General features: G+C 49.8%; 1 protein-coding gene across 4 annotated transcripts in view; it reads right to left on the reverse strand.

Annotated features, from left to right (window-relative positions):
• Positions 1–626: 626 nt before the first annotated feature.
• PRICKLE2 (prickle planar cell polarity protein 2) overlaps positions 627–27,229 on the reverse strand; it is a 102,166-nt gene continuing 75,563 nt past the window's right edge. For all 4 annotated transcript variants that reach the window (XM_030956567.1, XM_030956571.1, XM_030956570.1 and 1 more), the window contains 6 exons: positions 19,684–19,797; positions 17,859–17,996; positions 16,998–17,201; positions 15,168–15,354; positions 11,698–12,561; positions 627–1,691 (listed from right to left, as the gene is read on the reverse strand). In XM_030956567.1, coding sequence (XP_030812427.1) covers positions 823–1,691; positions 11,698–12,561; positions 15,168–15,354; positions 16,998–17,201; positions 17,859–17,996; positions 19,684–19,797 — 2,376 coding nt within the window. In that variant the 3' untranslated portion in view covers positions 627–822. The remainder of the gene's footprint in view (positions 1,692–11,697; positions 12,562–15,167; positions 15,355–16,997; positions 17,202–17,858; positions 17,997–19,683; positions 19,798–27,229) is intronic.

The following is a 27,229-nucleotide window of genomic DNA, read 5'->3' on the forward strand; positions in this document are numbered from 1 at the left end:
GGTTCCTGTATCTGACTGATGGAGTGTACCTGCAAATCACAGGCTTCAAAATGCCACTGAGGCTTGTCAAGATTTAATGAATCAAAAAACATTCAGTTTATTGACCAGGATCAAAACAAATAAACAGAAAAAAAAGGGTTAAAACAAAACAAAAAAAAACCCCAAAACCCTCAAAACCAATGAAACTCAGACTCTCACTGATAAACTTAAGTGATGATGAAATGGAAACGGGGGTCCAAAGTATTGTTTGGTTAGCTCTGACTGAAAACAATTCTGAACGTGCATGCATTTTCCCAGTGATTCCTAAGATATAGAAATTCCTCTGATATTACAAAATACAAAAATATTTTCTCCAAACTCTCATTTACATCGCATTTACAACAATCATGGAAATAACTTAGGCTCCCAAACTGTCCAAGAGACAAATCACCTACCAACATGGCTAATGGAAAACAAAAATGTGGTGGAAAGCAAAACCTACCAGCAAACAACTGATGCTGAGAGTCAACAGTGGCAACCAAAACATACGGACAAACAGAGCTCAAGGGGGTGGCAGTATCTGGGAGAAGGAAGAGAAACTACTGGGTAAATATTACAGGCTAAAGTGAACTTTTAAAATTTTTATCTCCAAAGTAAGATGTGCAAAATATATTCACTGTGCCCAGGATTATGACTATTTATAGAAGCCAGTCTACAACCTCCTTAACAAATCCGTACTCTTCAGGCCTTTTTTTTGTTACAATAAAAGCACTTACATGATCTAAAACAGTGCAAGATCGTGAGTTAATTTACATTCTCCCAAGGTGCCTGGCAAGGGTGCCATTAGGATATGATACAGTTCTTGCTCTTCTGTCTTTTCCGGCTGTGCAACTGTCCCCTGGCCCCCACCGTGGAGGACTTGGGCATGCTGTAGGAGCCGTACTTGTGCAGCAGCTCCTCGCTGGTCACGTACCGGAGGCGGGCAGGCTGCGGGATGGGCTCCCCGAGGAAATAGCCCTCGTTGTCGGACTCCGAAGAGGAGGAGCAGGTGGAGCACCAGTCGTACTCGGCAAAGTAGGGCCCCCATCTCTCGCCCAAGTGGTTCTGCAAGGCGAGATCCGACACCGTCCGGGGACAGTGGCCGTAGACATCCCTGTAAGGACCCTGCTCCATGGTCTCCCTGCAGCTCCTCTGATGCACGAAGGGGTCGTAGTCGTCCCTGGCTCGCAGCGAGGGTCTCTCCTTGAGGCGGTAGCACTGCTCGCTGGCCAGGTGCAGGGCGTTGTCGGAGCGGGAGCGCCGCGAGCGCCGGGGCCGGTGTGGGCGGTAGTGCCGCTCGTCGTCGCGGAGCACGGTTCTGCGGCGCGTGCGCTCGCTCATGGGCGTGTGCCGGGGGATCTCCTGCGGGCCCAGCTTGGCCCCGGGCACCCCGCTGCCGTAGTCGAAGCTCTGGTGCATCCGCCCGTGCGACGGCCGCTCCTGGTAGCCCAGGGGGCTGGCGAGGTCGTGCAGGGTGGGCTCCATGTCCTGGTACTGCTGCGCCGACAGCAGGCTGCGCACGGACTCGGCGCTGCGGAACTGCATGGAGGAGTTCAGCGTGCCCATGTTGCTCATCTTCTCCGAGACGTTCATGCCCGAGTCTTTGCTCAGGTCAGGCATGGAGAACCTGGAGAGGTGCTCTTGGCGCTTGGCTCCACCGTCTGCTGAGAGGCCTTTGCAGGAAAACGGTAAAGGGGAAAAAAAAAATAAAGAAGTTAAGAAAGAGAATTTTCTGTCAGCAGAGATACAGGGTGGAGGATGGTTTGGCCCAAGACTTTTGCTTTAAAAAGTAACTCAGTGGTATTGATCCTGTCCTGAAGAGCCCTTTTTAAGAGCAGGACTTTAATTTTTTTTTGAAAGAGCAGGCAGTTCCTCCTTTGGGGAAATCACACCAATTTAAGGTGTTTTGAGTTGGAGTCCAAGCTGCTTTTCACGACTTCCTTTCCCATATGTCTGCACTGTCTGCGACTCGATAGGAATAACCAACGATGCCAGGGAGAAATCATGTGTCAGAGGTAACCTGAGGCCTCCTGCATGCCGAGCTAACTAGGGTGCCATGATCCAGCACTCACACCTTCTGCAATGACAACACATTTTGGAGGACTAAACAATGTCAGTGGCAGATGAAAACGTGGCCACTGACTTAATTCAGGGTTGTCACTATGCTGCATCTCACAGGTCCCCTGAATGACACCCGTGGAGAGACCAAAGCTGCAGCTGGGTTTCCCAGGAAGCAAGGAAACACCCAAGTACCAGAGGGTCTGCTGGAGCTCCCTGTGAGCAGCAGGACAGCGGGAGGGTCAGACTATCCCTGCAGATATCCAGGGAGTTGTGCATGGGCAGGAGCCAGAAATGTGAGCTCCACCTTGATGGGCTGCCCTGCTTGGGAAGGTGACCCATTAGATCTCTCCAATGTGCCAACGAGCCCTGAGCTCTCCTGCAAGATGCCTTCCTTCAGCCCAGGAAGCCTTCACCTGGCAGCAGGGAAGAAGTGGGGTGTCTGCTCAGCACCTGCCTGTCAACAAGAAACTCAATGCACGCCACAGTGCCCTAGTCCTTGGCCTGTTTCATGGGTGTTTCCTGACTATTTTCTGACTGTCTCCCTGTTGGCTTGACAACTGGCAGCAGTCACTGGTTGTACTGCATGCTCAGGACAAGATGTTGCGCAAGTTATTTCAAAGAAAATCCGTTCCATCCCAAATCAAACGTGGAATGTTTGCTTTGGCACCCTTCTCTCCATCCCTTCTCCCACAACATCCCTGGTGCAGACCCAACACAGCACCGTCAGCAGAATTTCCAACATGACACACAGCCTTTATGCAATCACCAACAATTTATGACTTTGTAAATTAATTATAAAAAATAACAACCCAGCCCACAATTCAAGAATAAAGCCTTTTTTCCCTTAACAAAAGCTGTTTGCATTTCATCAAGAGCTTGGCTCCTTTTGCATTAGCTGCTGCTGCTAAACCTGAACAAGAACAAGGGTTGCTGTCACTAACCCCATTCACGAGCTGCTTTAGGGTTTCCTTGGGCTCAGCCTTGAAAAGATCAACAGATCTTGCAAAGCTGGGCAGAGTTTTCCAAATCCTGCTTTCGGTGGCATCAGGGAGAGCTTTAGTCATTACTGGCCCTCACATGGTTTGGTTTTGCTCCCTGAGTCCCAGCTTCTTTGCTTTTCTGTTGTTAATGAGGATGTTTTTGGAGTTTATGATTACAGAGAAAGGTGAAGTGAAGGATCCCTGAACGCCACAGGAAGAGGGATAGGCTGGGTTAAAAACAAGGGAAAGTCATGTTTTTTTTTAAGAGGACACACTTTTCAAGTCAACTTAATGCTTTTTTTTTTCCTCCCTAAGTGACACTGACTTTGAGTGAGCAAGCCCAACCCCACGATCACAATGAGAATCATGGCTGTTGACAGCCCAATGTGGCCTTAATCACATCTGTCACACAATAGCTGACACCAAGGAAAATGAGCCCTTGGTGACATTTATGCAGCACTTCATTAAGGGAGCCGGTGCAGCTCCGCAGTAAGAATGAGCAACAGCAGTGCTGTGCAGAAACACAGCTCCAACACCACAGGATGCTGCTGTGGCAGCAGCACATTGATTGTGGCAGCATCATTAACAAGGGGCTGACCCTGCCTCACTCACAGGGGTGTGGCATGAGCTTTGCTCCCAGCACCAGCCATATCAGATGGTACCTGTGGGTCTCAGTGCCCCTCACAGCCATCTCCCTCCTGTGGTCCTGCATCCAGCAAGAACAGAATGAGTGTCTGGGCACAGGCTCTGGAGACATGGCAAGAGCGAAACAGTATTTTTGAATTAAACAAGACATATCTGCATCCTTCACATCACAGACAGGAATGATGTGGCCAAGATCAAGCAGGACAACCAGGAGGGAAACTTGTTTCCTTTTGTGTAGAGTAAAGCAAGCTGTGATAAGCGAGGTACTTGGGCTTGAGAAGGGCAGAGCCAGAGCTTCACTGGTTAAGTTTGTGCAGAACAGGAGTCTGCAGCCCCTAAACACCTCTAGCAGACAACCACAAGTGCTTCAGTCTCTTCCCCTTAGAAGGCAGCACGGAGCAGTGAGTTCAGACAAGGATCCTGTGACCATGTGAATGGCTCATGCTCAGAGTGCAAGGTTTAATCAGTCATGGGGGTGTTTCTGGCTGATCATTCTGACAGCTTGATTATAATTAAGCACAAACATTCTGAGATCTTGATTTGCTCGGAAAATGCTGATTGTAAGAGGAATCCAGCACTGAACATCACCGTTGCCAGCACACAGAACTTGGGGTGTGATGGAGCCCATGCTCAGAAGGCTCTGATGAAAAGCCAATCCAACATCCACTGGCTTCATCTCTCCACAAGACAGAGTGGAAAAGGCTCTATGCTGAGGGTAAAATGTGTATTCCCAGGTAGACTGGGCAGGCTGCACATGCACAAGCCTTTTTTTTTGGGAGCCATGCTTGGAAGTGACCCAGCAAGCTGTGCAGCTGGGAGAGGGAAACTTTATTTTAGCTGCTCATGGTGACAAGCAAAGGATTTATTCCACTTGCTCAGGAGCAAAGCTATGCTTTTCCAGCTGAAGGCACTGAGAGCTCTGCACGGCTCTTACAGTGCCCACAGCAGGTTACAAGTCCAGGATTCAATCTGCAATCCTTGCAGAACACAAAGGTGTCTCCAGGCTGAATTTTACATTTGTACCAAGGCATCATGAGCAGGGCTAGGCCCAGATTAGTCTTTCTAAAGTCTCAAAATGCTCCTCTCTATGGCTCTCTGTGGAGCCACAAGACCTCAGGAGGCATAGTGGGAACAAGCCAAAAGTGCTCCAGTCTGACCGCAGTGAGATCAGGGGATAGCAATAACCATTTGTCAAAAAAAATTTCATCTAGAAAACATGACCTGGGAATAAAGTTTTAAAGAGCAGAGGTTGTTTAGTCTAGAGGAGAGAAAGCTGAAGGGGATATAGTAACAACCTTCAAAGGCAGAAAATAATACTTGCAAAGAGGAGGGAACACATTATTCTCCAGGTCTGCTGACTCCTGCAAAGAAAGTTTTAAACTGGAGAAGAAGAAAACTCTTGCTGTGTAATCACAGCAGAAGGTGACTGGGGCAGGCTCTGGCACTGGAGGGTTTCCTTGGCACCCAAAGGCAGTGAGTGCCCAGGCAGGGTGTCTCCAGATTCCTGGTCCCACACTGCCCTGGATGGGGTGAAGGTGGCACCAACCCCTGTGTCCTGAGGTCATTTGCCATTCCAGAGCTACATTCATCCATAAGGCCCCATCTTCTTGAGTTGCCAGTATTTATGTGCAGCTGTTGCAGCTCCTGCTTAATGAATGTGGGCACACAGCTAATAACCCAAGAGAGCTGCAGTCTGGAAGAGCACATGAGATGAGACCCCACCACGCAGCCCTGACTTTCTCCTAATGAAGAAATGTGAGATTCTGTTTCCCAAGGTGATCCAAGGGAGCAGGAGCCCTGCTCTGGCTCATGGTGTGGGATGGTTGTTACCACATCACCCAGACCGTTCCAAGGGTGCAAACCCAGGTATAACATGCTGACCCCACCAAAATTTACTTCTGCATGATGCTCTGAGACTCTGAGCATATCCACTGCCGGCTGCCCCAGAGGCTCATGCACTGGAATAGATGTCACGGCTGCCTCCAGCACGGTGCTTCGGCTGGTGGCCGTCCTGGAGCCAGACTGGTGCCAGCACCACAGCACTCACAGACACAGCAGGTTTTTCTGCTGCTGCTCTCCACTGCATGGGGCTGCCAGGCTCAATATTTCACCCTGGAGCCATGGAAACGTGCTTTCCCAATGAGCACAAGGGAAAGCTGCAGCTCGGCTGTGGGTGCTCGATAAAGAAGTGGAGCTTGCTGCAGCACCAAGAAAACCAAGCAGGTTTCTGGGTAACATTCAGGCTCACTAAGAACACCCTGAACCATCCCCTCTGAAGTCTGTCCCCACCCCTCCTGAGAACCATGTTTATCCCACAAACACTGCCAAGGGAATTAACACCCGAATAAGCAAAGCCACAGCACAAAGATACCCCTGGAGAACATCACCTCTACAGCCTTGGCACAGCAAAGCACTCGGAGTGCTCCAGTCCCACTGTGTGCTGTGCTAAATGGGGGCTGCAAGTTGCATTATGAATTATTAAAGCACTCAGCAGATGACAGCACAGAGGCCCCAGAGAGCGTGTGGGCTGGGTGTGAGGCTGGCAATGGAGCCCCCCACGAGGGGAAGCAGCTCCCAGCCCCCATTAAATCAAACTCCCCGTGAAGCTGTACTAACACGGGGCGAGCCAGCATCCCACTGCAGGAGAGCAGCAGCCAGGGAATGCAAAATATCCTGACATAGGATGTTGCAAACAACTAGGGCTGTGCTGACGCTTGCTTCTTGCCTTAACATTTATCACAGCAGACACACACATCTGTGCATCACAGCTCTCACCACAGAGGTGCCTGCCAGCACCAAAACCCAGCACCCAGCCCCGACAGCCACTGTTTAAATGCAGCTATAGATGCACAGGATTATACAGCACAGTGTCTTTTGTGTCCAGCCCCCTATTCCAGAGCCTTCTCTCTCTCACACAGCATCAGGCATCCTCACCACCCCTCAAACAGGGTTTATTTCAAGGTCAATCTGTAGAACTAAAAAGAAATTTAAGAAGAAAACAGCTTGCACAGAGCTTTGTTTATAGCTCAGCTCTGTCTCACTTCTGAACGACCTCAGGGCATGCAGAAATAAAGCAGAACTTTCATGTAACTGGAAATCATGGAAAATAAACAATTTGGGGGAAGGCACAGCCCCCACCAAGTGGGTCACAGGCCCACCAGCCTCCCATGGTATGTCCCCATGTGTGACCATGGATGCCATTGGGTATTTCCCACCCAACCAGTCCTTTCCAGTGTGGTGGAAGAAGTCCCTTGCTGCTTGGAAAAGAGTTGGATTTTAACCTAGAAGCCCCTCTATAGCTCCTTTACCAGCACTCCCATCTCCTGCATCCTCCCCAGCTGATGGCCAACAAGCCATGTTGGGGATGATGCTTCCCCCGATAACTTCCAGAAGTCCATTTTGTTGTTCCCCTGGTTTTCATTATCCCACCTGCTCTGCACTGTCCATGTGTGACACTGAAGGGGTGAAGACATGCAAGAGGGTGGCCCCCACAGCAGGCACACCAAACCTCCCAGTGCTGAGTGGCAAAAGGTAAGTGAGGGGGAAAAGAAATGTTCCTGACAGTTTTTTAGCATTGGGCCTTTGGGGTGGAAAACCTTTATCTTCACATCAGTTTTGAAGTTATCTGTTTTGGATTAGGAAATCCTGTGCCTCAAAATTGCAAGAATTCCCCCAGGGATCTAATCTTCCAACTTGGAAGCAGTTTTGTGCTGGCTGTGTCTGGGAGAAAGAGAGTGATAAGAACATGGTGGAGAGCTGGGAGCCTCCTTTTTCATAGAAAAACTCAGGAACAGCCAAATGTGTCACTTTCTGCATTGCATAACTCAGCTGGGGCACTTGGGGCAGCTGCCCTCTCCAGCCCAGGGGAGAGAGGAGCACACAGGGAGGGAGATCAGCATCCAGACCCCTCACTGCCATCCCTGAGGGTGTTCAGGAGCTGCTCCCAAGCCCCCAGTGCAGGACAGGCTGGGTTAATTTATGTCTCTCCAGGAAATACAACCCTGGCCCTTAGTCAGGGCTTGTTCTTACCCTCACCTGCCCTGCAGCTTTTATCTCCGCTGCAGGCAGAGGAGATAAAGGGACTGGAGGCAGATGATGCTGTTCTGTCACTCTGCAGCTCAGACAGGCAGGGATCAGCCCTGCTCTCTCTGCTTTCTGGTTCTATCACAGCTATCTAGTCCTGGAAAAACAAACTATTTGGGGCCTTTGGGCATCACACAACACATGATGACAAGCACAGTGTGTGCCATACAAATGAAATCACATTCCACCCTGTAATAGCACCAGTTTAGCATATTTTTAAACTGGATTTATGCCTGTGACAGATGCTCCCCCCACCCAAACTCATTTTCTCAAGGAATCCTTAAAATCTGTTTCTCCTTTTGCATGCAGCAGTGTCACCATTCAACATGACTTCTGCCTCCAAAAGGCTCCTGCTCTCTGTAAGCAGCACACAAAGGGACTGTTCCCAGACAACAACATTTAGCCTGCAGGTACTTTCTTAAATGGGCTATTTGACCAGCTGTCGTTTTGTGGAAATAACTGCTTGGAATCAACAGAGTTCAGCTCCTGATTTCCAATTCCACTGCCAGGCACATGCAGCAACTGCAAAACCTTTCTGGAGGAAAACACAAACACAGGGAGCAGGGCTGATGGGCCAAGTATCTTTTGGGAAGTGATTAACCTCTGGTAGCATCAGGCTTCTCATCATGGGCAAACCTTCCTGGATAAATTCCATCTTAGCATTGTCCCAACTTCTTAATGCAGGAAGCTACAAGGCAAACATTGCTAAAGGATCCACTGGTTCTGTTCTTGTTCCTGCCATTAAAAAACCCCAACAACCCAAAATAGACAAAGGAAGCACAATATAAAAGATAATATAAAAGAAAATCAGCAAAAATGAGCTCTCTCTTAGAAAACAGGCTGAGAAATACTGTTTCCTTTTTGCTTCTCCATCTAATGGCCATGTAGTGAAGGATACAGTCTCTAAGAAGCCATAGCAGATTGGAGTCTGTTGTAGCTTTCAGCTGATGGCAGAATAGGGATTTTCAAACAGAAATATGGAAGGGAAGGAGAGATGCCCTCCACCAGCAGGAGACACTGCCCTTTGCCACTGGATGGGCTTAAATCCCATCAGCATTTGTGGCAATTACACAAGCACAAACCAGAGGACAGCAGAGACACTCCCACCTAATTCCAACCCCAACACAGAGCACAAGCAGGGTCACAGCCACCTCTGCCACTCACAGGTCTGCTGTTGCAGCACTGCCCATGGTGACAGCAGAGCACTGTAAGGGCACGTGCCCAGGATTAACACGGTGTCTCACCTCTTTACTAACCCATGGGGAATTGGCTTTAAAGTGATTAAATAGAGCCCTTTGGTAAGGTAGAAACCTGGGGTCTTGCAGGAGATTGGGGTCACGTAGATCTTGACCCACACAATGGCTGACTCTGAAATATTACAGGGAGCAACATCTGCTCACGGCAGGCAGCCTTCCGGCCAAAGGACAGGGATTAGTGCTGCACAGCCCTGAGTTATCTGCATTGCTGACTGTCTCTGGCTAATTAGCAGTTAAGTCGTTGTAGAAACATCACAGCAAAATCTGCTGCCAGGGAGGTACCAGTGTTTACCATGTGCTCTCCAGGTCAGGGACTGTTTGCCCTTCAGCTCCCTATAAAAAACAGACTGTTTTCAGCGATGCCATAAAACCTGAGATGGATGCGGTGTTAATTATTTCAAAGTGAAAGCTGGAGCAACTCTGCAGCATTGGTAGCTCAAAGGGACTTTGTATGTGGATGCCTGGGAGGTTCTGGCAAAGCAGGACTGGAGGATGCAGGGTGGAGGACATGGGGTGAGCCAGACCCCCAGGCTGTGGTTGGAGGAGCTCTGTGGGGAGCTGGATCAGCCACAGCAGAGAGTGCAGGGATGGGAAAAGCCAGGCAGGGGGGTGCTGTGCCCTGACATCACTTGACCAAAAACCTGCTCTCTCACAGACCTCATCCAGGTCACCAAATCTCCCTGTCCTCAAAACATTGCCAATTAAATGGGATGATAATTGTGTCCTCCATAATTGCAGACATGGCCCTGGAGGAGCTGCCTGTTGCTGCAGCAGTGCCCCTAGCTCAGCTGAGCCAGCTCCCAGAGCAAGGAAAATTATTAGAACCTTACACATTAACAAAAATGTTATCACCTCACTCTGCAGAGGAACTGTGAACACCCACTGCAAGCCCCATCACGCTCAACATCTGCTGCAGAAAGCTGGAACACAGCAAGCCATGAAGGCAGTCACTGCCCCTGAGGAAAGTCAGACTCTGGCTCTGTACGGTGGACAGATGCCTTTGGGAGGTCTCCCTCCCAGCATTTTAGAAGGGGTTTCTAAAATGAAAGGCAGAATGATTTTCATTTTGATATGAAGGCCTTGCCATGTTTTCTGTGTCTTGACCTATATCCCCAATAATATGTTACACTTCAGCTCCAAAGCATGCAACAACCTCTCCACTGCTCAGGGATTGCTCATCCAAGTTTGGTGTTGCTCAAGACTCTTTGTACTGATGGGGTTTACACAACACAAGTTTTCAGGAACACAAAAGGCTTTGGAAATGTGGAGCTTTGCTTAGGGAAACCCTGTTTTGGAGAGCAATTCCCAATTCCCTCGCCATTTCACATCTATTTTTCCTCTGTGTATATCTGAGACTGTTTAAGCAAAAACCCTTTCCAGCTCATTAGCTTCTCCTCTCCCCCCGTTTTTCCACTTGCTGGATAGGGAGATCCTCGCAGAAACAGAGATCATTACACATCTTGGCATGGGGCTGGCAGCTTCCCTAAACAAACACACCAAACCCCAGATGAGGAGTCATGGGCATAGCAGAGCAAACCTGTCCATCCAGGCAGGACAGGGCCCAGAACTGGGATTCAGGGGGGCTCAGCTCTCTGTGGGCTTGGCAATCCTCACCACCCACTGCCAGCAACCTGTGGGGCATCCTCAGGACCAGGCACAAACCCCACACAGGCCACTCCCTGCCAACAACCAGGCAGAAGGGCTCCATTTTGCAGGGGTTCAGATGCAGGACCTGCCCAAATCCAAGCAATGATTGGCTGGAACAGAGAAAAGGCAGGGAAGCTGCAAAGAAAAAGCAAGGCAGCTTCTCTGGTGAGAAAACCAGAGCAAAGCAGGCTCAGTATTCTCTTTTCTGAGTAGTTCTGTGCTGAGGGACGTGGGAGCTGTGGTGGGCGAGCGAAGCAGAGCAGGCTGCAGGAGGACAGAGCCTGCCCAGCCCCATCTGCAGACCAAAGCCTGTGCACACACACACACACCCATCCCTGCAGCCACGAGTGAAACCCAAACTTGTTTAGGGTGAGAGGACTGAGAAATATGACCCTGGGATGTGCTTGTGAGAAACAAGCTCAGCCTGATGGGACAAGCATCTTGCCTGGCTTTTCCCTGCAGTTTCTACCAAGGGGTTGGGGAAGAGGAGTTAAAGAGCTGTGCATAGAGGGGGAGGAATTTCTTTTAACTAGTCACATGCTTGAGGACTGCATAACATTCAAAAGGGGTTAACTGGGCCTATTTCAAGGCATTCAAAAATATTTTCAGCCTGCAAGGGCAGCTGACAGCACTCCTTCAAGTGCTGAAAGCTGGAATCTGCCTCTGCATTAACAGTTGGCCTTGATTTTCCCCCTTTCTTCAGAAAAGGGAGGATTAAAGAGTTTGAAAACATTTGTTTTGAGCTGCACAGAAAGGCCAGCCATCTATAAAGCTCTGCAAGCTTTATAAAACAAGCTTTTGTAAACAAGCAAATGGAAAGGAACTGTCAGGCTTGTCGGGACCTGGCAGACAAGCCTGTGTCACTGAGGAGTGGTCTCCAGGCTTGGTTACCCTCATACTGGGAAGACACCAGGACACAAGGGATTCAACTGCCTGGAGGGCGTGCTGGGGTGGTCTCAAGGTGGCAGGAGCAGGGGTCACATACCTGTAGCATTGGGGTGACATACCTGTGGCATTGGAGAGTGCCAGGGACTCCATGGAGCCCCGGGGAGTCTGCTCGGTGGGCGTCAGGTCCTCTGTGAACTTGAGGGCATTGATGGGGTGACGGGTGCGGCACTGTGATGCTGGCATCCCACCCTCCTCTTCCTCTTCATACTTGGGGACTTTGACACTTCCTCTGGTCTCTGGGAAGCTCTGGTTGGACATGTCACTGTAGCTCTCCTGCGAGCGGAGCCTCCCTGAGTAGTAGTCCTCTCTGCAGTCCTGGATGAAGCTGCCACCGTGGCTCTTCATGGCCAACGAGGAGCTCCTCTTTTGGTTGCTGAAGTGTTTTGCCCATAAATCCGACTGCGAGCCTGGGACCTGGGTGGGGTTATAGGAGGTTCTTATGTTGCACTGGCTGAGGAGCTGCAAGGGGGTTTGAGACTGGCTTTGCTCCATTTTGCCCCCGTAGTGATAGAGCTCATCCCGGCTCCTCCACAAGTGGTCCCTGTTGAGGCTGGGTGTCTGGCTGGCCAGGCTCAGCAGATCCATCTGCAGGGACAGCGGGTCCACGTCGGTGGAGAGGCGGTTGGAGGTGACCTGCAGTTGGTTGCAGGGGCTGCGTGCCCCCTCCTCGGCCTTCCCCTTGTTCTTGCCAATCTTGGCGCTGCGCCGCGACTCCTTGGCCCGCGCACTCTGGAAAGCCGAGTCGGAGGAGTCGGAGCCATTGGGGTCATCACCAATGCTGCAGGCCCTGGAGCAGAAGATCTGCCCCTGCTTGGGCAGGAAGGGCCGTCCCAGCAGTGACTTCTTGCACTGGGCGCAGCAGAAGCAGGTCTCGGTGGCGTGCCAGTGCTGGCCGTCGTATGTCATCTGGCCCTGGTCAATACCTTGGGAGAAGATCACAGTGTCAGGGTCATCTAGCAATGCACTCAACACCTGCAGGTCAGGCTGGATGGGCTTCTGAGCAGTCTGGTCTAGTGGAAAGTGTCCCTGCTGATGGTGGGTGGTTGGAATGAGGTGACCTTTAAGGTCCCTTCCAACCCAAACTATTCTATGACTCTGTGATCCCCTATGAGAGACATGCACTCAGCCTCACCCTTGAAAGCCTTTTTTCAGGGTTTCTCTGATGCATGAAGTTAATCCCATTTTTAATTCCTCCCAGTTCTAATTCCAGGCCTTTGCTTGGGAGTTACTCAGTGTTGGGAAAGGCAGCAGAACCACGCCTCAAGCTATTTTCTATTAAATGGGGATATTTCCGATCATAAAGCAAAGGAATGCAAGAAGTTCTCCATAAAGTCCTTGAAGTAAAAGCAATATGCTGCTTATTAAAAAAAAAAAAAAAAGCCTCCAGCTAAACCATAATGAGGAATTTGTTCTGCCTTTGTTAAGTATGTAACAGAGCAGATGACACCCCTGTCCCTTGCTGCTACTGTGGTCCCATCCTAACTTTATTTTGGCTTCAAAAGAGCTGGCCCCAGGGGTCGAGCACACACCCTTGCCTTGCACCCAGCCACATTTCCTGGGTTGCTTCACCAGGCCCCCCTTGGGTTCAGCAAAGGAACTGACACAGACAGTCTGCTTCCCTCCAGCCAAACCCCAGGGAGCAACATCTGCACAGTGCTCTCAGTCAGGACTGTGAGCAAAGCTCCAGAGGTTTCAGTTACAACATTTGCACTCTTGTTTAAGCTGCTGTTCCTGGCCAAAGCCCCTGCTGCCCCTGTTCCCTGAGGAACTGCCACGCACAGTGTGGGCTGGCTGGCACGCGGGTGCTCCACCACATGTGCACAGCACGTGCCTGCTCACCCACTGCGGGGCCAAGTGCTGCCAGGTAACTTATAAATGAACACTATGTAAATGGTCTGCTTTATTCCAAGCTAAACTAGGTTTAGTAAAATCAGTTTTTTCCTCCCCTTATAGTGAGCAAAATGTTTTTATACAGATGGGAGTGCTACACTTGTGGGCAGAAGACAGACAAGATGGTGGGTGGGATTTTATCAGCTCCTTTTCCACTGCCCAAAGCCATGTTGCAGAGGAAGGAGTGCAGCCTCCATACTCCATCCTCACCTACCCAACCTAAGCCTTACAAGCTTTATCACACGCTTACCCCTGATTTATGTAGCTTGTCAGCATAGTGCTCAGTTCACTACTATGAGAGACTTGCAGCAAAATGGTTGCAGTCCCTCCTTTGCTAGAAATGTGCAAATATGCAGCAAACCAGACATTTTACCCTGAAAACCTGACAGTCAGCAGGTTCCAGCAGGCCAGCTGGAGTGCAGGACAGCAGATGGGGGAAGCACAAGAGAAGGGAGCATGCAAGAAACATTATCAGCTGCTTCTTCACCTTTCTGCAGCTGAGCTTGTGGGAAAGATGTGCTGCAGGTCACAGTAGATGCATCCTCCACATGCTTCACTAAAAACCCTCTTTTCCCCTCCCTGTGCCATCTGGCTGCTGCACAGCAGGAAAATATTTGGTTGTTTTTCTTCTGCAGCATATGAAGTATTTGAACAGCTCACCTCCATGGACAAAGGAAGGGCTGTCTGTGTGCTCTCTGTGCTTGGCCAAGTGGCAAAGGGAGCTGGGGAGAGCAGCAAGGGGCTTCCCAGCCCACCCAGCTTGGGGACATCTAGCCCCTTGACTGAAGTGCATTTTAAATCACTGTTCTAGAAACACAAATTGACCCTGATGCATTATTTCTTTCTCTCTGAGAACATCTATCTGCAAGTTGATTGAAAAAGGCCCAGAAACAATAATGATGCCTAATGAACAAGCATCTTTTCTGACAGTAGCTCATCAAATCATGTGATCCTTTGCCAAGCTTGGATGAGAAAAACCTGAGTTGAAGAGCCAGGCTGTTTACAGAAAAATGAGATTTAAAGAGCAAAAAACGTGCCAGTGAAATTTTATTATGCCAGAGAAAGCTTTCACTAGCTGCCATTGCTCCTGAAGTTGCCCTCTGATAACCCTCCCCTCTCTGACTACAAAAAGGGATAAACAGCTGTTTAACCAAATAAATCACCATGTCACCTCCATGGTGGGATGAGAGAGAGGCACAAGCACATTTGGTTGCCCCAACCATGCACAGTCCTGTGGATGCCATGGGACAGAGAGAGAGAAACGGCAAGCATTTCTCACAGCAGCTTCTGAGAATTTTTAGGGACTTGTAAGGATGTGATAACTAGTTAAGTATAAACAATCTGCAGGTGGTGTTTTTCTACTTCATATTTCTGTTCTTCTCAAGGACAGTGCATGAGGAAGATGCTTTTGTCAGTTAGCCAATCCAATAGAATCTATCGTATCACTCTATAAAAACCGTGTGGTTCTCTTGAATAAATCCTTTTCTGCACTTTCTACAACACTGCCTCGTGCCTGTTCCTGTGTTACCCTGTGTTATTATGCACAAGAGTGACACAGTCCTACCCGCAGCCCCCAGTGCTGTCAAGGACTCAATGCAGGAGCTCCTGTGAGCCCCGTGGGCCGTGCCCCCGCCCGTACCGATGTGCTGGGCGCAGGTGTCGCAGTACTCGGCGTACAGGGACTCGAAGCAGCTGCAGCAGTAGGGCCTCCCGTCCTTCATGATGTAGCGCTGCCCGCCCAGAACCGTCTCGCACTCGAAGCAGCAGAAATGCTTCATGTGCCAGTGCCGCCCCTCGGCCTCGGTGCACTCGTCAGCAAAAATGATCTGTGGAGGAAACACAAGTGTGGAGAGGAGCTGGTCAGAAAAGGGACCCAGGATGCAGACACCAACCTTTGTGTCTCCTGCCCTGCATGGCAGCTGGGCCCCTTTGTTGATGCACCCTCTAAATTTTACAGCTTACTCCTCCAGTCCTGCATGGGAAACTCCCATAGTTTGGTTTGTGGCAGGGGCACCCACCATTTCTTAGCAAATTCCTCAGAAGCGTGTTAGTGCCCAGACTACAAAGTGTTAAGGCAGAGCTGCAGTAATGTGCTCGTGAGCTCACCCATCAAACAGAGAGGTCGATCAGGGTAATAAACACACTTATATACAACCTATCGATCTGCTGGACTTCTGAAGAACAGAGCAGCTGCTTACTGGAACACATCTACTCATCTCTGAAACAGGGACCTGACCACAAAGGATGAGCAAAAACACAAGGAAAAGTGGCAGCTCTCTAGAGGAGAAAAAATGGAGGTACCTTGGCTCCTCATCTTGCTGCTACCCCAGCCTGGGTGTCTATAAAGGTGATTGTAGTCGTTATACCAGTGGGGAAGCTGAGGCACAGAGCGCTGTTAAGGATGAGTTGGAGAAGCAGCCATCTAAAATGTCTTCAGCACATGCTTTCTTGCTGTTTCTTCTTCTTATCCCCACCCCATCTCAACTCCCAAAGCCAAGGGAGCCAGCAGCCCCAGATCTGCTCCCTGGCTCTCTGTGCTGGCACAGGGTACACCAAAAGCTTTTCCCTTGCAAATCCTCCTACCCCTGAATTACTGTTTCTCACAATTAGCACTTGATGTTTTAGGGGAAAAAAACATGCTGAAGAATGAGCTGAATGAAAGAATTAAACGAGAATTTGCAGGGATAAAAAATACATGAAAAAAAATTACCCAGCCTAAGCTACATAGAAATAGAGCCAGTTGAATGGTTAGGGTTGTCTTTCACTGGTAACACTACAAATTTAATTGGACACATACATCAATGTTCTTTATATTTGAAGTGTATATAGCCTTGGATATTTACTATTACAGGCTTACAAGGATGGGACGTGGTATTTTATAGTACATACGGTTTTCCACACTATGGTTTTCATAACTTTAAAAACCAGAGCAATTTCCTTCACCAGCCTTTTAAACAGAGATTGACACTTGAGAAGTGCTCAGAGGCGACTCTGTATGGTTTTCTATCTCAGTTTTGTATTCTATTTGTTCAGCTTCCTGTAGCCTGTTAATCGCCTCTCTCAAAGCCTATTTCAGCTCGGCGTGTACTCAGACATGACTGACTTGTAAGAAATACAGCACTCATCCCACCAGGGGCTTCTTCTGGGGAAATGGAGGAGAAGGGAAGATCACCACACCCAGCTGGGCTAAAATCACAAAGAGAGGGGGCTGTGCTTCTACTGGAAACATTCATGGAACCCCCCAGCTTCTTGTGTGTAGATGAGGCCCTAACTCATAACAGTCCTAGGCAGACTGCAACTAAGAATATTTGAAACCTCAGGAAGAAGCTTGCTCGAACCCTTGGCGAAACCAAGCCATCAGTCTGGTGTGTATGCCTCATGAAGAAGTCAGGGATAGAGGGGAAATGCCACCCAACCCTCCTGTGCCACCCCAGCGGGCGGCAGTGCTCATGGCAGACGCTGTCTTTACCTCATCGCACGCAGCACAGCGGGGCTTGAGGCACTCGGCATGGTGCCTGCCACAGTAGATCTTCCCATCCTGGTAGAAGTAGATCAGGTCGACCAGCAGCTCATTGCACACACTGCAGATGAAGCAGGGAGGGTGCCAGCAGACGCCGTGTCCCGCTCGTGAGGCGAAGACGGCCATGTCCCCTCCATTGATCTGGCCACCGCACTGACAGAAAAGCCACAGATTAATGAAGGTATGTGGGTGACCCCACTGCCACCCAACACCAACAGGATGCTCTCACAGGCACTGCCCTGCATAACGCCAGGAGATGAACTGACAACTTCATGTCAAGTATCATGAAAGGTGCCCTGACAGACCCCAGCACTCACACCTGGCAGGGCCACAGGCAGATGCTTGTTTCATGAGTGTCATTAAATCATGGAATGGTGTAACTTGGAAGGAGCCTGAAGATCAACCAGTTCCAATCCCCCTGCTGTGGTCAGGGACACCTTCCACTAGACCAGGCTCCTCAAAACCTCATCTAATCTGGCCTGAACACTCCCAGGGATGAAGTAGCCTCAACTTCCCTAGGCAACCTGTGCAAGTGCCTCAACACCCTCACAGGAAAGGACTTCTTTCTAATATCTAATCTAAACATGCCCTCTGTCAGTTTAAAGTCATTCCCTCTATCAATACATGCCCTTGTAAAAAGTCCCTCTTCAGCTCTCATGTAGTCCCTTTAAGTACTAGAAAGGTTTTTAAAGCACCCCAGAACCTTCTCTTCTCCAGGGTGAACAGCCCCAGCTCTCTCAGCCTGTCTTCAGAGGAGATGTGTTTCATTAACTTGGTGATGCAGGTACCAGTTCATCAGCCACTACCCACCTGCTCACAGATGGCTCCTGTCATGGTTACAGGGAATGGCCGAACATTGCCTCTCCCTAAATTTTCCCTCTTCCTCTGGTTGCTGAAGAGTTTGAGCTCCCTCTTCTCCTCCTCATCCAATGAATTGCAATAGCGAACCTAAAAAACACAAGTGATGCTCAGTGCCTGGGGTGTCCCTGGCTCACCACCCAGTGAGGCACCATTCCATGGGCCCTGCAAACCTCTGCCCTTGGCTGCAGGGAGGCTGGAGAAACAACAGGATTCAGATATCTGGGGTTGAGATGAGAAAAAAGGGGCAGGAGAATTGTTGCTCTTTAGGCGCTCAATTTGTAGAAAAGTCTTAAAAGTTGGGTTCTCAGAGACCCACCCAGACCAGCAAATGGACTGATGGGTTTTCCTGCTTTCTCCATCAGCCTCCTGTGGCAGAGGTCTTCATAATATTCCACTGGCATTTCTAGAGCACAGACCCTTTTCTTTGCACAAAAGACAGAGTTCCAGTGACTTGTGAACTATTTTTCCAGCACAGGATCAAGCCTGCTCATTTGCAAAACCTCTGCATTGCAAGGTAATAAGGAAATAAGTAAAATAAAAGGATACAAACAATGAATGATGCAATTTCCCTGAAGCTTATAAAACTCTGAGGTTTTCCTGGCTATTTCCATCCTGCAGGCTTAGCTCTTGGCTGGGTGCATTTCAATGGGGAATACAACTGAAGAGCCAGGGAGGTCAAATGTAGCACCAGTGCCCAACCCACCCTCCGTTATTTGGGAGAGCAGGCTCGTAGAGCTGAGCAGGGTTATACACATGAGCAACCAGCAACACAATGTTAAAAGGAGCAAAACTGAGCATGAAGGGAAACTGGATGCAAAATCTGCCAATTTGCAGAAAATACACACAGACCTGTAAGTCCAACTTGCAGGAAAACAGGCTGCAGTAGCAGCATTTGTGTGTATTTATTCTTAGGTTTTTTGGCTGTCAGAGGCTGTGGGTTTCCAGCAGCTGCCAGGGAAGCAGGCAGGCAGGTTGGGACCCAAGGGTGTACAGGAAGAAATCCCTTCTTTGTGCCTGGAGCTCCCCCCATGCTGACAGTGCTGTGCCCATGGCACCCAGCCACACGCAGGCAAAGTTGTTAAAATCTGACTGAGATCAAACAAGTTACCTGCATGTATTTCCCAGAGCGGCTTCTTCAGAAAGTAGCGTGAAAATAATTTTTTTTGTTTACACAGGGAAATTTTGTGGGTTACCAAAAGCCAGTGTTCTCACTGGTGAGATCAGGACGTCACAGACCAGACCCTTTTTGCTGCCTCACATCATTCCTGTGAGATGTAAGAAGGTTTATTTTGCTCTGACTGGTTTTGACTCAACCTGTGGCCTTGCAGGCTCTCCCAGCTCATGAGGCTCAGCCCAGAAAGCCCCTCCTTAGCACACTCACTCCCACTCCAAGGTGAGTCGGAAGCAGCACCTGGGAAAAGGCTTTTGCAACTTTGGATCTGTCTCTAGATAATCTCAACAGCATTCCAAGCCACTTTTAACGGAGCCTTGGCCTCCAAGGGCTGAGGAAATGCTTTTCTTTCAGACAACTGAAGAAAGATGACTTAAAAAAATTTTAACTTTAGAAACAAACAACTCCCCACCTCCAACAATCAAAGCAGGAAGCAAATACAGCAACTTAAACAGCAACATGACTGAAATTCAAGTACATCCCCCTGAAAAGCAAAAGGAGTTGAGAAAGGAAAGCCACGCTTCCCACAAGCAACCCCAGGAGGAGCGTCCACTCCCCACCCGCAGCCCTGCTGATGTCCAAGCACATTTTCTGGATACTGACCTCATTGTCATGTGGTGGCAGCTGGTGAAGAAGTTGCTTTATGCGAGATTTTTCTCCCGGGCTGTTGACATAGGGAACCTTGTCCTCGGGCAGGCAGCTGTAGTACTGGTGCACCTAGGGAACAAAAGAGGGGGCTCCTGTCAGTGGGGTTCCCTGGCCGAGCCCACGCCCCTGTGCCCGGCCAGCAGCCACCCCCTGAGGCAGCAAGCGCTGGGTCTTTCCCAAGATTCTGAGCAAGGAAACGCTGCCAGGAGCTGCTTTGGGTTTGTTTTCTTTTGTCCTGCAAGGCAGAGGGGTGGCAGCCCCGGCGAGGTGGGCACGTTACCGTTTGCTCTGTGAGCCTCCATAGCGTGAGCATTGCGCCGGCTGCGGGGATGTGTCAGCACCTGCCTCGGCAGGGAGGTTAAGAAGGCTGCGCCCCAGCAGTCTCCGTGTTCCTGGCTATCTCAGCCTCCACCTCCATCAAACCCCTCTGGGCTTTTTTCTGCAGCAATTTGTGGAAATAAACAGCAGATAAAATCTGTTGGAAGGCTCAGTTTTTCTCTTTCGTCTCAGAGCGTGTAATTAAAATCAGCTATTAAAAAGGCAGAGGAACGGCGTGCCCGACGCTGGGAGTGCAGTGCAGCCTGGAGAGGAAGCACACCCTGAACCCCAGCATCTCTGCTCCGACTGCCACACCTGGGATGTGCACTCAAGGGCCGGGCCAGCACCGGGAGGGGACTCGCTGGCTGAGGAGCCGCTCTGAAATGGCCACGGTGATGTTGAACAGCTTGGGAAGAACCAGGAGAAGGTAAAGGTAAGCTCAGCTGGGACTGGGATTTGCTGCAGCCCCAGATGTCTCTGGATGCTTGGGCAGAAGCAGAAAGCTGGCTGGCTTCCGTAAATCTGCTCCTGGCTGGAGAGATGCAGGCTGTTCTCCCAGTGCACACAGCTTTCTGCCTTTGCCATGGTGGGATTAGCCCTGAGATGCTCCCTCAGCTATCAGCAATTCATTTTGGAGTGGCTGCACTGCCTTCAGCTTTCACAGGGCTCTTCCCAAATAACACCTCCTTTGCAGTGGCTTCTGATCAGCTTTTTCCCTCGCTGTATGCTTTGGACTTTGGCCTAGAAAGCACCACCAGGGCCAGCTCTCTCCAGAGAAGCCCCCACTGCCTGCACAGCCCCACAGCATCTGCAAATGACAGGGTGCTGTGGGTCACTGGGAGGAAGGGGGACACGGGCTGGTCACACAGGGCTGGCTGGCAGGGGAGCTCACCCATCGGCTCACACACTGATGGGGGTGGCTCACACGCAGTTATCTTCTACAGAAAGAAATATCCTTTTATTCCAGAATAACTATCCAAACCTAGCTCTATTCAGGGAATAATTGCTCTGCATTCATCTCACTCCCTGCTCTCATTCAGAACTACCTGAGAGCAAGAGCTGCTCCAGTGGTTTTCTCAATTTATGGTTCCTCCCAAACCGATGTCACCATCCACCTTTCCCCATCATCAGGTTTTCCACAAAGGGAGATTTTAGCAGATTTCCACAGACAGGTCTGCAGTGCTGATGACAAGGGAACTGCTCGTGTCGCAAAGCTGAGGAACATGCTGAGCATATGCCACTGCAAAACCCTAAATTCGTTTTGCTAAGGCACAGCAGAAACAGACCCACCAGCTATGGAAACTGTCAAAGAAAGAATGGCTGCAAAGTATTTTGTTATGTTAAAAAGAAGACAAACTACATACATTAGAATACTTACTTTGCATTTATAGAGCATCCTTCATCCAGGAACATCAAAGCACATTAAAAACACTAAAATTCTTATGACGCTACACAAGGTAGCAAATATGCACATTGCAAAGGACTAATTGCAGCATCATGATGTTAAATGAGCTCCCTAAGTTCATGCAGCAAAGTTTGCAGTTAAAAATCCCCCAGCAATGCCCCAGCTGCCACACCAGACCCTTTCCTGGGCTGCCAGGCTCCCACATGGCCACGCTGTTCGTGCCCAGCCAGCACACACTGCTGTGGCTTCTGCTGCCAAATCCCCCACGTGCAGAGAGGCTGCTCACTGTGCCCTGTGCTCACATTGGTTAGCTTGTGTTTTGATTTCTTGCAATGAACTTTTTCTGCCCACCCAGTCCTTGAAGCTGGTGGAGACCATAAATTACTTTTTTTTTTAAGAGCTGCCAAATTACTACAGCAACGAGCCCCAAGACGCTCACCTTGGGCAAAACCCAAGGATGGGAGCTCTTCCTTCAGCTGCCTGGGTGCTGCATTCCTGGAGCACAATCCAGCAGGATGTACGTGCCCAGCTCTGCTCCTGCTTCCGCTGGGAAGTTTTCCATTTACTCCCAGCAGGACTGTAGGAACTGGTTCCCATCACACCAGCAACATAGCTTGGCAGGGATGGGCAATTTGGTTTGAGAAGCAAAACAAAATAAATACAACAGGCTCCAACCTGTGTTGTGTTGCCTGAAATAACCTGAAAGGGTTTGCTTTGGATCTGCATCAGCCACAGGGACCTTCTAGAGGAGTGCTCATGGAGAGGATGGAGCAGAGGCAGCTGCCAATCCTTGTCCAGTACCTGTGGAACATCTCATGGGGAGAAAATCTTTACTCCTGTCAGCAGTTTTCTGCAGCCACCATCCCCTTCTGGAGCCACCATTCCCTCCTGCAGCACCATCCCCTTGTGGGGAAAAACTTGAACCAGAGGGATGCACAGATCCTTTCACCCAGGACATCACTTCTATCCCAAGAGATCCACCCAGAGGGCAGATGAAGAGTGGAAGGACATCCCTTGCCCAGGCTGACATTAGGCCATGCCTGTGCATATTACACTCTCTCATCCATCACCTGTTCCCATGGCATGAACCCACTTCCTTGGATGGGAGACCCAAGACTGGGAGGAACAGGGCCACAGGCTGCCAGCGTTCCTGCCTGTGTGCCCAGCTGGCTGACAACAGCATTTCTGACCTGGCATGGGAGCAGCTGGGCTGCCACAGGCCTCTGTGATGCTCAAAAGTAAAGAAGGAAAAGGGGATTCCTAGATCAACCTGACTTTTCAGGGGAAAAGCCTGCAGAAAGTGTTAACTTGCTGGGAAACTAAAACTGCTCAGTCTGCACTTTGCTTTTGTACAAAAGGTCACTGTTTTATGCTAAAGTAACTCCTCCTCCATCCAGCCCTGTGTTACAGCATGCACAAGCCTTGTAGCTGGTGAGCCTTGCAGGGCCAGGGCCAGACCCCCCATGTGCCTGATGGCTCTCACTGCCCTTACATGCTCTGCAACTGGAGTTGCACCCAGATAAGGATAACAGTGCGGGCAATGACCTCAGAGAGATAACATTTCCTCTCTAAACCATGCAGTATCTGTAACTGCTTTATTATTAAATACTTCTGCTGAACAACCCAGCAGCTCTGCATCCTCCTCACAACAGATCTGCTCTGCCCGTGGTTATCCCAACAAACATCATTAACACACAGGAGCCCCTTGTGGGGTTGGACTAGGTTTTATCCTCAGTTTTCCTGCTTGTCTCACTTCAGTCTGACTTCTGCTCACATCTGCATGAGAGAAATCCCAAAAGAGACTGGAAAACATCACAATGAGTTAAAATAAAGCTTCACACAACATCTCAAGATCGCAGATGCCATGGGCATGGTCTGGCCAATGCACTGGACATGGGGACAGCTGTGGGTGCCATGGGATACTGGCGGGCTGGGCAAGCTCTATCCTGCCCCAAGGAGGTCCCACTCAAGACAGGCTCCATGCTACCAGAACCTGGCACAACAGATTCCCAAGGTGTTATTCTCACCTTTATAAGGAAAATGTCCAAACACCAAATTTTGCTAAGAAAAACCTATATACATTTTGGAAATTAACAGCTGCTTGATGCTAAAAGGGAGGAGGGGAAGGTAGAAATTAAAAAAGTCACAAACCAGGAGAAAGGAAAGAACATAATGTAAAAACAGGGTAGGAAAAAGCCTTTAAACTGGAGCCAACTTTATTCAAAGGCACTGAAGAGAGTAATTACATTAGTTTACAAATGCCTTTGTGCTCTGTGGTCTTCTTAGGTTTGGAGTATGTTTCCAGTTTAACTTTGACAGTTTACAAACCTACCCTGGCCCTGCTAAATAAAGGCAGGACTACAGCTTGTCCTGATGGTCCCAGGGTGACCAAAGACAAAACCCACATGAGCATATCTGTGAGCAAAGCCTTACACCTCCTAGAAGGAAAAGTTTGCAAACATCCTGTAAATTCAAGCTATTGGTGAAGGATCTCTTTGATCAATGAATTAAAGAAGGTGAAGGGGAAATATAATATTTCTTACGCCACAAATTGCTGTTGGGAAGCAGCATTTGGCTGTACTCGCCCTGAGCACAACCCCCCTTCCTAAAGCACCCACCAAACCGGGCTGTTTGGGATGACTCTATGGCTGGGATGGACTACAAAGGAGCTCACAGTGTCCTGGCACGGGTGCTGACTTGCTCAGCCCTCACAGCTCCAGCTGGGCAATCCTGCCTGGCTCTCCTGAAACCAAACCAACTGCACAACCAACTGCAAGGCTTTTGCAAAGAGCCCTGTGAGGGTAGGACGTGCTGGCCTGTGTGCAGTAGGGTGCCTGAACACGGATGTCCCCAAGAAGGGGACCTTGGTGAGTCAGCCAGCACTCAGGCACAGTGCAGTAAAGCATCACACACAGTGGACTCTGTTCAAAACACAGCACTCCCCAGTGTCCCCTCCATGTCCAGCACAGCATCATTTCCCCTGGGAACGTGCCGGGGTACCACAGCCCTGGCAGTCCATTCCATGACACCCAGGGATGTCCCGTGGCAGCACAGGGAGGTGGCAGCACACTGAGGTGTGTGTGCTCCATTGTGGCCCCTTCTCCTGGCTCGCTGCTGCGTGCAAACTCCCACGGGACTTGGCTGCTGAGGGAGGAAGGCAAACAGTGGCTCTGACAAGCCTGTGCTGGCCTGGGCGAGCAGGGCTGCTCCTGTGGCTTGCCTGCTCCTCCCCAGTGCCAGCTTCTGAAGAGCACACGTCAGGCTTTAATGACCCTTTACACTGAGCACTTAAAATTGACAGAGAAACAAACCTGATGTTTTTGTGTGTCTCTCATTCCTGCTGGCCTCCCTTGGAAAAGCAAGGGGGAAAATAATCCCAAACAAACCACATGCAAACAACCTTCCCAATATGTCTGTGAAACATTGCAAGTGTTTGTACATGTTGACTCACACACAAGCTCCACAGATGACAGCACGTGTGAGCCTGGAAAACGGGTTCAGTGTGCTTTGGCCTGAGTCTGGCACGTCCTCCTTTTCCAAGGCCATTAGGATACAAAGCACTAATTTATTTTTTTGAAGCAAAACAATCCTTACAGCAGGGCCAGATGCTCTGAAGAGTGGGAACTGCTGGCTGGCTCTGCCAAGCGTGGGGATGCAGGCAGGCAGGTAGGCACCCTGGAGGGATGCAGAGTGTCCTCTGAGAGCCCAGAGCCCCAGCTGGGAGCAGGCCTGTGTCACCCCCAGACTGAGAGTGCCCATCACACAGCAGCGGGGGCACTCCTGGCGCCGGGCAGTCCGGCATCCCGCAACGCTGCGCCTGCTCTTGGAAACCCGCTCCTAAGGCAGAGGGACAAAGGCAGGGAACAAAGGAAAAATCATTTTTCTAAGTGCTATTTGTTCTGGCACGCTCTGCGGCTTTCCGCACGCTCCTCTCCCACGGCAGCTGAGGCGTCAGAGCGCTGCTGCTCCCCAGTCAGAACGACATCCCTCCCTGCCAAGCCTCTGGAGCAGCTCTCTCTGTAAGAGATCCCGCGGAAGTGCCGCTTCCTGCTGCCATCAAAGAGGAGCGTTTGAATGAAGGCCCTGCGTCCGCACGTTTTGGACTTGGGAAAGCCTATGACATGGTTTTTCTTTTTCTTTTTTTTTTTAAGCCGAAATTGAATTTGGATTAAAAAGAGCCAGATCAGTGCTTTCAACAGCATCAAGAACGGTCTATGCTGCGAGGTCCATGCAGGGCTCAGGGTCCCCTGGAGCACCAGGAATGATAATGATCACCTGCTGCATTGATCATCACTGATCATTCCCCTGGGTATCCCACATAACATGTTCTTGGATTTCTAAGGCATGGGGTAGCACACTTGCATAACACTGCAACTCAGAAAAGCTGTAATTGCACAGTGGAATAAAGCTCCAGGAGAAGTTTCTATTGGGTAGTCCACGGTTTTTCAGTTTCCTTTTCCACTCCCTGCTCCTCTCCTGCTCTCACCTTTGCTGACCCCCACACATATTCTTCAAATTTCAGAATCGAGCGAACCATGTCAGGCGAGTGGTTTCGTTTCTGTGACCCACCAAGAGTAGCTGATTCCTTCCCTGGTAATAAGATTGTTCAAGGATTAAGTAATTTTGACAGCTTCCATTGGCTCACCACGATCAGGGCAACACCCCAGAATACAGAAATGGAGCAAATGTACAGACACACGGTTTTGCCATGGGCTCTTTTGCAGCATGGGATGTGCTCACACTTCATCCACTCTGTTCCAGGGCAGGTGACCAGCTCCAGGACCTCCTGCCCACTCCAGCTGCCCCCAAGTCATGCAGCACTGGCATCATACTCAGAAAAAGCACAGCATTCCGTGTGCAGGACTGCTGCTCCATCCAGCAGCTGGGAAGCATTCGGCACAGTCCGATGCCTGGAGGCTGGATTTAGACAGCTCCAGCCTTGAAATAAGAGCCGCTAACTGCCGGGCTATTTAGATACTGAGAGAGTTCACCGGGGAGGTGATGGACTTACCCTACCTCAAAGTGAAACTGGAGAGCTTTTCAAAACGTGCTGAAAGGCAGCTTTTGGGTAAAATACTCCAGCGTGCACATGTGTAAGCGGGCAAAATGAGAGGCAGCTGCAGCTCCTGGGAGCAGGCTACACCAGGAAGAGCTTCTCCTCAGGGCCCTCAGCTTTCCATCCATGCTGCTCTGCTCTCAGGATCTACCAGCAAGGAAGAGCTCTTCACGGGCCTTTTGTCCTTCCTCTATCAGGTTGTAAATTAGCTTGTCTGCTTCCCACTACTACACAGGTTTGGGTCGTTTTGGTTTGTTTTACTCCTTCCTTGCCCCACGCAAGCCTTCAGTCTCTTGAGGAGTGAAACAGTTTGCTGAACTCAGAAGGCTCAAGAAAGAACAAGATGGTACAATGACCGTGACACACAGGCACAAGTGAGACACACATCCCCCAGAGATGCCTGGCCCAGATAATGTACTTTCTGCCTCACCAGAATGGTGAAAATCTTTATGTAAGGTGTAAATGCATGTTCAGTGTAGCTTCATCTCCATTCTCCTTTCCTCACTTTGTGACCTGAACAGCAACTGATGAAACTAGGAGATTTTATAACTCAAGCCCTTGCAACAGGTCTTTCAAAATATCCAGAAGAAGGATTAACACGTATTCTAGCCCCTGGATAAATTCCCTGTGACAGCTACAAGTTTCACACCACTGCAAAGCTCTTGAGGTCCAAGCTCTTATAAGCTGCCTTAGAGAAAAATGGTCCCCCGAACCTTCATGCT

The sequence above is a fragment of the Camarhynchus parvulus genome, chromosome 12, assembly GCF_901933205.1.
Source record: "Camarhynchus parvulus chromosome 12, STF_HiC, whole genome shotgun sequence".
In the NCBI taxonomy this organism is placed as follows: Eukaryota; Metazoa; Chordata; class Aves; order Passeriformes; family Thraupidae; genus Camarhynchus; species Camarhynchus parvulus.